Raw genomic sequence first — 13,263 nt, 5'->3', positions numbered from 1 at the left:
TCTATCATCAGGTGCCCCTCAAAGTCTCACTGTGCACAGGACCATCATGTGGCTCAGTGTGTGAGATGGACCTCCACTGCAATATTACAGCTACTGTACATCTCTCAGAGTCTCCCGCTCTTCCTCTCATCCCGTAACTATGGTAACCAGGCAGCTGCAGTTCCCAATTCTTGTTTCTCGCCGATGTATCCGAGGGCAACGGTAGGAGCAAGCTGGATCGTACCAGTTTCATTTTGAGGGGGGCGAGCTTCCCTTGATTCATTTGTATCCTTTTACTGTTTTTCTTCTCACTGTTCAGAACCAAGTATGTCTTTGCATGAGAATAGAAGTAGCTATTAAATCATTTTTGTTTGTTTGTTTGTACTCCTGATGTTGCCATATACCCTTCAATACATCTCTCTATTGATATATTCAGAGAGCAATTTATAAATATGGTACGGGCCTCTGTCATAAAAACGACTTCATTTCACATGTATTATTAGCTTGGTGAGCCAATGGTGCTGCTTTCTGTTTCTCAGCTGCTATGATGGAACGTCTGTCTGATGAATATTAATAAACTCGGTCCTCATTTAGTGAGTCTCGCTCACTCCATTTTAAACCTGTTAATCTTATCTCTTCCATTTCCGCGGCACCTCACAACTTGTTTAGCGCCAGCCCACTGTCTATTTGCTATATCTCTGTCTCGTGTGTACACAGTCCACACACACACACACACATTTTCAGTGTCCATCTGTGGTGTCAGATCTTCTGTGCCCCTTCGCAATACACTATATCAATACAAACAGGCCCTCGAAATATGTTCCAGTCACTGTGCGGGATGCTGTTGTGTCTTCAGAGGCGTTAACAGTGCAGATGGATGTAACCCTCTGTGAATGTCAAGATATCGCTAAAAGCCTGCTCTTAAAGGTCTGGCACTGGGAGTAGAAACCGTTTATCCTGCTAGGTCATAATCCATCTGTTCTCTCTCAAAGTCATTAATTAATGCTTAGCGTCACTGAGATTTGGTGGAGAACATCCTTTAGGATGTGTAACGAGGGATTTGTAATGATATAATGTTTTAAACAAAGTATTTGAGCCTGCCCTTTTACTAATAGTTAGGAAATGTATTATGGCATTTGACTTGCTGAAATCAAAGGACTTTTCAAAGGTCTCCAAACCATATTTGTCATAATAAGAGGTAAATAATGTTGCGCTTAGATTTTTGAATGTTCTTGATATGTGTGCATCCGTTGCAGTTAAAACTTGTTCAGACACACTTGTACAAGCTTTATGAATCATTCCTTTAATTGATACAGTATGTACATCCTTTTCTTTCATAAATCAGGAAAACATTTCTTTACATCTTTACAAAGTTCCTGTGTATTGAGGAAATTAAAGAAAAGGGGGAAACTTAAACAGCAGTTTAAGCAGTAAAAAAAAAAAAAAAAAAAAAAATCCAAAGGAACGTCAGGCAGTACAATGATTTCAGACTCAAAGAACCAGGTGATCACTGTGACCAAATGGGTAAAGCAAGGTCAGATTTACCATGCTGAAACTCGACCCTACTAGACCCCGCCCCATTAGGTGGCTTCTGACCCCGCCCCCATGTATGGCCACATATCATTTCCCTGCTGTGCTTTGTGTGGTCTTGTTTCTATAGTAACAGGCAGCCAGTGACTGAAATGTGACCACACTGACATAAATGGGGCAACTAATGCCAACTTACACCAGAAATTGTAAACATGAGCATTTCTAAAGTAAAGAAAAAGTGTTTCTGCAAACTTGTGAAATGATCTTTTAAGTGCCATGCATTTCAAAAATATTTCCAGGGATGTACGCATAAATTATCAGTAATTTACAATAATAAGTCTCTAGTAGTAACTTCTAAAAGCTCATAATAAGTGCCGAGAGGATGCTGGGACTCTGAAAGTTGCTTTTGCTCTGACTGCCACATGTAAGCTGAATTGTGTCTCAGTTTGCAGTTGTTTCCCAAAGTGTACTGTTGTCGTTTTTTTATTTTGTATTTTTGTAAACATCTTAATTATATTTATATAGTTTCTGTTACAAAATGATCATAAAATGTTCCCAAATGCTATTTACAGTAAATTACACTTTACAACTTTACACATATTAAAATGTTAATAAAAAGGTTGTTTTTGTTTTCAAGAAAAATCATAAAAGCTTTGTTAATATGAACCATGTGTGCGTTTTGCGCCACTTGTAAAACTGGTGTGTGGTGTTGATGTTTTTACTGTCACAGATTGTTGGAGACTGCACTCCTGGTGAATCAGGGGACAGTGGATATTTGAGACCGACCAATCGTGGTTCAGAGCTTGACACAACTTTCAGAGGCACATGACATCACCCAGTCACAAAGGTTTTTCACTTATTTTTCCAAGCTTCATACCAGTAAAACATAAAAATCCAGCAAAAAAACTGAAGCATACAAGATGCAAGTAAACATGTCCGTTGTAATTAGAATTAAAGGAAATATAAAACTAATGAGAATATACAAAACATAAAATTTACATTCACACTTTGTCAGGCCTTGGCTTGCCTGTGGTGATGTTGTGCCAATGCTAATAACATTTTAGCGACTGTCACCAGTAAAGGATGAGGGATTGAACATCAATGCAGCATTTTAACATTTTTATAATCTCATGGATTATATTCTTATGTTGTGTTGTTTTTGTTTTTTTCAACTGTGATACTTCGTATTATTGCTTGATAAAATGGCACATAGGCTTGATTTCCAAATTAATTCTACAAAGATGAGTTGTGGTAACATCTTAAAGACAAAAGGGAAAAAGAATGAAATACAGCAAACATCTCGCCTTTGGCAAATTTAACTTTTTTTTTAAAAACTTTGAATACGTTGTAGTGGATGATAAATAAGCGCAAGACAAACCCTTATTTAAAAAATTAAACAAAAAAGAAAATAATCATACAGTTGAACTACAAGTGCCACTACCTCCTTGACACTTGAAGCCACAATTAAGGGAGTGCTTTCAACCTAGAAAATGAATGGAGAAGGGAGCAGCTCCACACATCGGTGCCTTGGCTTGTTCCGTGCATCCCTTAAACTAAAGGTGACAGTGAAGCAAGACCATATACCATTGTGGATTTTCCCCGACTCCCTTCTCCTCCTCTGTTAAGTGAAACATTCTTAGCAGCCATCTCTTTCATGCAGGTTACCAAGGTCAATCTGAATGCCTTATCATCTGTTCTTTTGAACTAACACTAGAAATATATATACAAAGAATGCACTTTATTTCTGTTTTTTCTTTTCTTTTTTTAAGACATGGGTAAAACCCCATCTTTTTATCCTTGCGTAACAACTTGGCCGCACTGCTCCAACTTCCAGAGACTTTCACTAGCCAGTCAAGTCAGCAGTCTAAACCCACATATGACACACTAACTGTATACATAAATCCAAATTATTTGAGCCTTTAGCATGTGCAAAAGTTTTAGCATGTGCAAAACTAGCGGCATGATCAGGGACTGGTCAACGGGTTAGTTAAACACAAGCAGTGATCATGGTGTTTTTGCACCCGCTTGCAATTTTAGCATTACAATAAGGCTCTCTTCAATCTGGCAACAATACATGCACCTTATACATGAAATCCCCAATCCCATGCTAACTGCATTCAGAGTAATAAGATAAGGATTTTCAAGGCAGTTGCACTACAGAATAAGAATAACACTCATAGCAAAAGACCTCGAGTAAATCAAACACCGTTCAAATCTGGATCTTCAATATACGCAATACATTGCTGATTGCCGTGTACATTCACATCTGCCAAATCCCATTAAGACATTAGTATGTTTTTCCAGTTGATCTGTTGCTGATTCCTAAATGTTGAATTGTATACAGCTTTGTGCTATTGTATATTATCATAATCTCTTCTAATTATGTGTGTTTGTGGATTGTTTTAACCTTTCACAGTTTAGCACTAATGTTTCACAAGATCTCAGGTAAGCGATCTGTAGCCTGTTTGCTTTGGGTTTACACTGGCCTTTGTGCTGAGAGATTAAATATCCCATCATGGATTCAATCATCTCAGCCTTTCTTAAGAATGTTAAGTGCATTCAAACACAGCGTAGCTGACCACTTTTTAAGGGAAACGGGTGAATGCTATGTTTAATTTGACACTGGCAAAGTTGTGTCTAGTGAGAATTGCTTTCTAAGTGCCTTATTCGTTTCAACCCACATGGCTAAAATAGCGACGTCCTCAAGTAAAGTGAGAAGCGTCACGTAACTGAACTGTAATCAAAACAGCGCATTCAGATAAATACTTTTCAAATCTCACAATATCCTAAAATATGACAGTAAGTTGACAGTAAGAAGTTTAGAATGAACCGAAATAACAGAGGAATATAAAAAGAAACAGCTCCACTTTTTAAGACTTGCCATGTGAAAGATGGTATTTTCTTGCTCATTTTTCTTTCAAAGACGTTTCATGCAACAGCAATTTCTTTAAACAATGAAACACACGTATCTGTTATATGTTCACTTAAAAAAAGAAGCTTGTTTTACATAGTTTTAAATATACTTCTTTTCCAGGGCAGGCACCGTACGCACAAACCAGGTACAGAGGCATGCCACATATTTGCATTGCTCTTGCATTCTACTATTGGCAGCTGTGATGTCAATGAAGCAGCAAGCTGGTAGGTAGTCCTATTATTTGGTTGACCCCGCCCATCTCACATTCTAAACCACGCCCACAACTCTCCGCACTGCTACTGTGACATCACAGAGGGAGGGAAGTATGGGGATAGTACAAGTTAGAATGGGAAAAAAGCAGCGCAACAAGACTCCGTGGCGCATGCAGAGATGGGGGTGGGGACGAAAGGGAGGGAGAGATCTGGCCCAGGGTTGCAGTGAGATATTCAGATGGGGGTGGGGTTAAAGACGAGGAAAACTGACGATGTTCATGTTTATTTGTTTTTATGTTTTTTGTTTGTTTGTTTGTTTGTTTTGCACTACATATTACTACTATGTATTTTAAATCACATTTAGTTTCTTAACTTTATACAACATTGTCACAGATGAGGCTCATTGTTGGTTTGTATCTCTCCCCGTGCTGGTACTGTGTTAGGAGGATAGAGACAGAAAGAGATTATGTCATAATATATGTATACAAACGTTTTACATATACATATTGAACAGTTGCAGAATATAAAGCCTTATATATTTTGTACTTATACAGTCAATTTTTATGTATATTTATCCAAATTTAGATGAGTGCTCGGATTAATTTCTGTTTTATCATCATATTGCTGCTTTTATGCCACCCAAGTTTAATTTGAATACAATTCTGGCTGTTTTTGCTTGGTATTTTAAATATGCATCGGAGGAGCAATAACAGATTGGGAAGCATGACCACAATTCATTAGGTTTTTGGTAAGTATTTTTCACCAAATGATCCACAAAGTATGCAAAAGTTTAATTAAGTCATTATTAAAGCTTCATTAAATCGGTTCACAAATAGATATGTGCTAAAATCGGATCAATGGCAATTATGGGATACAGATTATCACAGTATTTGTAATGTGTAAACTCTTATAATCACATTTCGAGTTATTTATTTATTTTAGATTTCAATTGACATTTTTTGTAGCACTTGTTTCTGTAAACATAAAATTTCACTTACTGTAACTGTAATTTCAGCCAAATTAAGTGTAGGTAAACATTTATTTCCCTACGGTTTTCTCAAAAATTACAAGTATTCATGTTTTTCTAGTGATTTCTGACGTTTGTTGATATTGTTGTACAGCATTAGGAACCTTCTCAACAAAACAAAGATTATATTGCAAAGTTGTTATCACAACCTATTAAACAAGTGGTGCTTAGGGATATAAATAACATTTTTAGCTCTTTTTGTTCATCAGTTTGACACAGTTAAAAATTCTGTGCTTTTGAAGAGAAATTTTAATTCGATGGATTGTGAGACTCCACCAGACTGGTGCTTTTGCATGTTTCAAATGTACTTCCTCAGGAGGAAGGTGGCATCAGAAAAGATGGATCAAACTTTACTACCTCCTTCCCTCCAGTTCCAGTGTCCACTGGATCATGAACTATGATGATGGTCTGTGCTACTCTGTAGATCAGCCTAAGAATGCTTTAGAAACAGGTCAGAGGCAGAATTTAGCTGCCTCGATCTATGTGTTTTCTTAAACTGTGAACACATTTACATTTATATCCAATCAAGATTAAATCATTGGGGCTATTCATTTGTTCATGGTGTTTCAGGGCAAGGTGACCATGAAAAGAAAGAATAAGAGAAACATCCAGTGTGGTCACTGGTCAAAGGGATGAAATGTTCTGCTAAAAAAACAATGATCATGAAAATAAGAATAAAAATGAAGATGAATAAAAATAAAGGTTGTAGGAACAGATAGGACTTAAAAAAAAAGCCCAAAACATAAATAACTAGGTAGAAGAAGCACTGTCGTTTATACTCTATCTTCTGCACTCATGTTAACTCTCTGTCTCTCACTCTTCATGAAGCTGCAGTTGGTACCGGCTGTAGCGAATCTGGAAGAAGAGCCTCTCCAGCGGTGAACGGGTCATCCCTGGTAGCGTGTAGTCCTCAGTGTCTCCCACTCGCCGGAAACCCAACGACTCGTACAGCTTGTGGGCGGCCATCTTGACTGCTGTTGTTCCCAGAACCACAGCCGAGTAGTTGTTTAACATGGCAAATTCTAGAACACGTCGACCCAGAGCCTTGGCGATGCCTTTTCCACGAAAGCGAGAGTCCACTGACATGCGACGGAGCTCCACTGTGTTGTCATATTCTCGGCCTTGCGCTGCCACGATGCCCACAACCTGGCCTTGCAGAACTGCCACCCAGAAACAAGAGCCTGTGGGAATCGAAACAAAGAGAGCTTTAGAGAAACACTTTGGCTGTTATTTGTAAAATCTAGCTTTCAATTAAAGTGTCTTGATGAAAAATTTAAGAGTAAGAACTTTTTTTTTTTTTGCCTCTTTCCATCTGAATCTAATATTCATCATAGCATGGGCTGCTTCTCAACACCTCTCATCATTAGAAGATCAAGCCGATCAAATCTTTCAGTTCTAGACTCATAGAAATCCATTCATCTTGCATTATATAGAAAAATCAATGATTCACTTTTCAATAAGATCGGCAAAGTAGTCAATGAGAGGTTAATTAAGCATGTCAATAAATGTGCTGCATTGAAACAATAAAGTGGAGGTAAATAGTTAAGCAAAGTTATACTCTTTTCAAGTATAAAACCACTTGATCAACCTTACACAGTTTTTAAAAGTTATGTTCACATGGAGATATATAGTGATGTTGCATTAGTGTGAGTGCAGCTTACAAATAGATTGAGTTCTGAAATGTGAAACCACATTTAAGCACACTGTGTAGCAGTCTGTAATTATGGATCATGCCAGTCAAATTCGATTCCAATTGCCCGGAATTACAGATGCCCAAATGTGCTGTTAATAGAATATAACACATGGGAAGAGATATTTATGATTAGTCCATTGTTACTTTCACATATGTTAATGATTGAGTGTGCAATGGAAAGCCTGTCATAATAATTTGTTTACAATGTTTCGTTGTAGGAAGAGTAATAAAATATGTGTGCCATCAAAGGTATTGGTGAGTCCCATGATTGACATACTTGAAATTTGTTTTTACATGCTCAAATGATGATTACATCACCACTGGTGATAATTCTCCGAATTCCATGACTTGTGGAATTTGGGAAGTTTCTTTTGGTATTATCGGATAACGTGCACTTTTTCTAGTTGGGCAAATCAACTGCCATCTGTAGGTCAGATCAGGACAAGAGCGGAGCACAGGTTATGGTATTTCTAATCTTAAACATTATTCATGCTCGTAAGGCTCAGTTCTGTTCTGCTGAACTAACTACATTAAGTTACTTATGGAGTTGAAGATAGAAGAGAGGGGCAGGACTGTCAAGAAGCTGCAAAGAATATATACAAAAGGAAGGGACTAAACTGAGAAAATCATATTGCCATGTTGTGACATATTGCTATGTCACACAGAGGTGCGTGTGTCATAACTGCATTAGCTTCAGGGCTATTAATCACTGTGAGACTGAACGTCCTGCTGTACACTCATCCGTTTTACTACACACACACACATTTGCACAGCCCCTCCCCAGCTGTCTGATAAATGCTTCTCTTGAATGTGTGCAAGGCCATTAAAATGGAGAAAAATAACATTAGGCAATAATATGAGCAAATCTTTATGATCATCATTTACACTATTTCCTGTTGAATATGCAGATTCACATCGCATTGAGGAAATTAAATATGCCACAAATACCATTTAATTATGTCATTAATGACTTGTGGGTAGCATTAAAGATCTGCCTGTGTATTTTCACATATTAAAGCAATATCTCCCTGCTTTACATTATGGGGTGTTTGTTCTCTTCCAAGTACCTGACAGAAACTCTGTCCCTACAATATTATAAGCCACTCCAAAAAGATGTTTAGTGCATTCAAGAAACATCTAGCTCACGCTGGCAGACAACCCATATATTCTTTTACCATTTCCTCCTCAGATGCAGGATTCCACATTAGCATAGCAAGAGAGAAAATCCCTTGGGAAAATCCTTTGTCTGCATGCTGCAACTAAACAAAACTGCCATACATAACTCACAGCGGGGCTTTGATTCACACCTTCCCCCATTTCCTGATCCGTCTTCAATTCTCTCTTTCATTTGATGCAGGACTAAATAAGAAGCCTTCATGCATATACACTGTCTGCAATTACTACTCTTTTATACTAAGATGAATAAAACTGATGACAGTAAAGACATTTATGATGTTTTTAAAATATTAATATTTCAAAGAAATAGTTTTTTAGCACTACTACTGTTATTACAATTTAAAATAACTGTTTTCTATTTTAAAATATTTTAAAATACAATTTATTCCAGGAATTAAAAAAAAGCTGAATTTTCATCAGACATCACAGTCATTAAAATATGCCAATTTGCTGTTGCTTTGCATTTTTGTGGAAACGGTAATAGGATTCTTTAATGAAGAAAGTTCATAAGAACAGTGTTTATTTAAAAAAGGACGACGACATACAAGTCTTGTCATGTCACATTTGTCAATTTAGGATTATTTAAAGAAATTGATCACAATCTTATGGATCTTTATGGGAGTGTAGTGATAGACAGTCCACACAGCACCATCAGATACACACAAAGGGCAACAAAGTGACATCTTTTAATCTGGTGATAGTGGCCATTGGTCTGCCTTCCTCGGTGCAGTGTGAATTGGTTATTATGATGAACTTGCTTTAAAGACCCCCATAATTTTTATCTCTAACAGGTAAGGCCATTCTCTTGTAGACCTGTTATGTGTTATATATTTCTAATAGTGTCTGGTGACAGAGCAGATTTGCCAGACTCATTCTGAGTCAGGAGTCTGCGGAAACAGACACCATACACAGGTCCGGATCTAATATACAGTACACTAGGGATGTAAAAAAGACCCTTTGAAACTTCTAGTGTTGAATTGCAAAGAGCATTATTATGATCAGCAGCATCTGGCTGTTTGGAAAGGGAGCTGTTGAAGTGCTGCAGCCCAGTTTACCATAGGCAATAAATGTCTGTCCTTACACTAACGCTGTCTGAAGAAAGCCCATAGAGTGATAAAAGATTTCAGCAACCCAGCATTCAATCTGCACATGCTACTACCATCTGGCAAACAATTCCAGAACACCAATCATAAACGAACACTTAAAAGAACACTTTCTACCTGCAAGTCGTCAGGGTACGGATGAGCCACTAACTAACCTCCATTTTTTTGTCACTTTCCAAGTGTTTCAATAATATCTGCAGTATTTATTAGTATGTTTACTACTGTATCACAACTGAGGTACATTAAGGATCATAGCTGTAATTCTGAGTTTGCCGCACTACAATTATCAGCATTTTTTCTCTCAATCAATAGGGCCACATGACTCCAAACAGTTATCCTCAAGAGCAGAACTGAGAGAGACTTTCTGCATATTTCATGAGTCTTCCACATTAAAGCTAAACATCAGCTATTCACCCCCTCTTAGACTCCGGAAGTGCAGTATTTAACCTCAGTATCACAGGTACCGATCCTGAGAATATATGTTCTGGTGAGATAAATGGTTGATTGGGGAACCTGGTGCATTGTGGGAGACTTATTTCAGTAATTAAACATGAAGTTTATATACGTATTTGAGCCTGTGTGTGTGATTAGCATAAATATATTCACTACCAAGTGCTCGGGTGCCATTTGGCATAGACATATTTATACATCATACATTATATATTAAAATATAGTGACTTTTTAGATATTAGATGTCAGTGACTTCACCAATACAATTAACTGCTTACACACCACAGAATCTGCAGACAAACATTAAATGCATACAGTACCATTCAAAAGTTTGCCAGTAATTTTATTTTTATTTAGCAAGGACACATTTGATTGATCAAAAGTGACAGTAAACACTTTTACAGTGTAACAAACAAAACTTTATTAATTTATTGCACTGTAATTTTGATCAGATTAATGCATCCTTGTTTTGTTTTGTTTTTCTTACAGACTTTTGAACAGTAGTTCGAACATGTGTCCAGGTTTGGCTATACTTATGAGGTCCGTATTTTTTTAAATGTCCTCACAAATGTAGCAAAACATGTTGACAGCCTAGCTGTGATGATAATTTTGTGTAAATGTGTGTGTGCGCTTAAAATTACGCCTTACCTGTGGGTTTCATGTAATATCCCTCAATGTCTGCCATATCGGTGTGCAGCGCACAGTCCAGGTAGTTGAGAATGACTTTTCTGCTGTAGTAATAACGTGCACTCATTAGAATAAATGGTGCGCAGAAGGTCAGTGTGTAGGATTTGGTCATAACATAGCACATTACTATGGAGAAATGGAAGAAAAATAAACGACACCTGTCAGAAAAGACAAATCAAATGTTTGATTTTTGGCAGAGGAGAGACAAACAGACATCAAATGTTTTACACACTAGGAATGTGCAGATACACCCTGAGCAGTGAGATGTAGTGCAAAATAATTAAACAGTGCATTAATATATATAAATGTATTAAAAAATATTTCTACATTTGCACGGCTTGGAAATTTAATGGCCAATGGATGGCGCCACAACAGGGTCTTCATAGATGCAATTAAACCCAATAAACTATGTATGTGTATGTCGAGACAAAAAAAAAAAAGTAAGTTGACACTAGATGGTGCTCTTGAGTACAACTGACTTGCTGCATTATCCACACGCTCCACTGCAACACGATGAGCTCTGTTTACTGTAAACATAGAGATGCTTTAAACTCCAACACACTATAAATTGTGTTTACAAAGTTTTTTGCTACTCAACAATTAGCCTTTATGATTAATTTCTCTGAGAAATGATTCCCGTAGACTACTATGTGTTTAGTGATGTTAAAACACCTCATTCATTTCAGATGTGTGGCATAAATATATTTTCAACGCAGCATAAAAAAGGTTGTTTACCACGGTGCTGTGTTACGCCTGTAGTTGAAAACCATTGAAAATCATTAGTAAACATGAAAATGAAATAATCATTAAACATTGTACGTGTCATTAATAGTTAACAATTATCTGTAAACAAAACGTCATATATCTAAACAGGGAACAAACACAACTTCGTGCACTAACATGAGACGTATGTGGAGAACGCTGTGCGCTGACTGCTCTTGCGCGGGATTCATTCATTCATTCATTCGGCGCGCGCGCACACATTAACCGGTGCCGCATGCTCTGGGCTGCTGCTGCTGCCTTTGTTACTCCTTTACTCGTATTCAATGGCATTTTAAATGAAAAAGATTTCAAGATTATGTAAGCGGAGAAAAAACATTAGCTTCTTAGTTTTACGCATGAAATGTCTGAATCGATTAGGCTCGTCGTTTTAGTTATAAATGAACTTGTTGCAGAGGAACCCGTTACGCTCATCCTATACCCATAGTCTGACCACATACCTGTGAGTAAGGCATAGATAAATTGGGTTCTAGTTTTCTGTTTTAGACCCCGAAATGCCGAATTGGGTATCCGCTCCATGATTCCCTCGGTGAAGATCCGGCGCACCTCCTCATGGTCCGAACGTTCAAACTCTCGAATAAAAACCTGGTCCCGTTTTTCAGCCTTACTCTCGAACGCACTGGGAGAAGGCGAAGAAGACGTCCACATTTGCGAGGAGGAAACTATAATTGAATCTTTTTTGGTACCAGCTATGTCCTCGTGTTCTTCTGCAACGATTTTAGTCTTGCAAACCATTTTGGTAGACGAACAATGCATGCAACTGGCCTGAAATGAACTGAAATTTGGGAGAAAAAAATAAAAACAAAAGATGGATGATGGTCTTCTTTATTATGGAAAGAAAATAGACTGATGTACTACTGCAACCCTGAGCTTCCTCGCGACCAAGACTTATGCAGACGGCGCATCACAAGTGGTATTTATAATGCGCCAAAGCCGCATTCAGATTCTGGGGTGTGGGTGTTCTCCTCATCTCTCTGATTGGACGCAGTTCTGTGCCACATGACGGCAGTGGGAGGTGAAAGCACAAAAGACACACCGTAACGTGTCTTTCTGAAACAAAGTATTTTTGCCCCCGTGAGTAAACCGGCGAAATTCCTAACATGTTTGTGTTTTTGGGGGAGGGTGAACCCATAGCTCCGTATGATGCGCGAGGTGTCGCCATGAACCAACCCCGCTTGTGATTGCAGTATCAGCAACGTCACGACGATGCTGCGCAACATTTCACTTTCATCTCCTGGCATTTTATCAACGTGCACAGGACTGCTTGTTTAACGAGTGTGTGAATGACACTTTTACTGCACTGCACTGCAATGTTTCGCTTCGGATGTGAATCCTCACACCGTGGCCATGCACGCTTATTAAGCGACTTTATGGCTTTATTATAAAGGCGCTTAATGATTATAAGCAATCATATGTGTTTTGCGCTCATTTACATATTACGGTCGTGTATTGTGGGCTTGCGCGTGTTTGAGCCCCAAAGCACAATAAAGTATCAGCGACCGACCACTAATAGCAGCTGTCAAATGTTCAGGACCGTTTCTATCTTTTTCTACTTCCCAAAGGTGCATGAGCACGAGAGAGACATTTAGAAGTTGTTTAGGTAGCCAATATAAGTTATGTGAGACATTTTAATTATCTTTGTCAAAAGTATACAAATATCAAAAGTATTCTTTCTTTTAACATTGTCTTGTTTAATTTATGACAAGTTTATG

The 13,263-nt window shown here is 37.9% G+C and overlaps 1 protein-coding gene across 1 annotated transcript; it reads right to left on the bottom strand.

Moving 5' to 3' along the window:
• Positions 1-1,256: 1,256 nt before the first annotated feature.
• Positions 1,257-12,448, bottom strand: LOC128017125 (N-acetylaspartate synthetase-like). The gene is made up of 3 exons (XM_052602344.1): positions 11,992-12,448; positions 10,733-10,897; positions 1,257-6,843 (listed from the first exon to the last, which is right to left on the bottom strand). The coding sequence occupies exons 1-3, from the start codon at positions 12,305-12,307 to the stop codon at positions 6,476-6,478; spliced, it is 849 nt and encodes a 282-aa protein (XP_052458304.1). The 5' UTR covers positions 12,308-12,448; the 3' UTR covers positions 1,257-6,475.
• Between the last annotated feature and the right edge of the window lie 815 nt (positions 12,449-13,263).

Source organism: Carassius gibelio, chromosome A7 (genome assembly GCF_023724105.1).
Source record: "Carassius gibelio isolate Cgi1373 ecotype wild population from Czech Republic chromosome A7, carGib1.2-hapl.c, whole genome shotgun sequence".
Classification (NCBI taxonomy): Eukaryota; Metazoa; Chordata; class Actinopteri; order Cypriniformes; family Cyprinidae; genus Carassius; species Carassius gibelio.
The sequence above is the reverse complement of the archived record's forward strand: the minus strand, read 5'-3'. Positions and strand labels throughout refer to the sequence as shown.

Bases quoted from the DNA above. Each gene is read 5' to 3' on its own strand.
- LOC128017125 (XM_052602344.1), bottom strand. From the start codon at position 12,307: ATGCATTGTTCGTCTACCAAAATGGTTTGCAAGACTAAAATCGTTGCA. The intron at 10,898-11,991 runs GTATGTGGTCAG...ATTTCTCCATAG, and splicing joins TATCTATGCCTTACTCACAG to TAATGTGCTATGTTATGACC. The intron at 6,844-10,732 runs GTAAGGCGTAAT...CGATTCCCACAG, and splicing joins ATATTACATGAAACCCACAG to GCTCTTGTTTCTGGGTGGCA.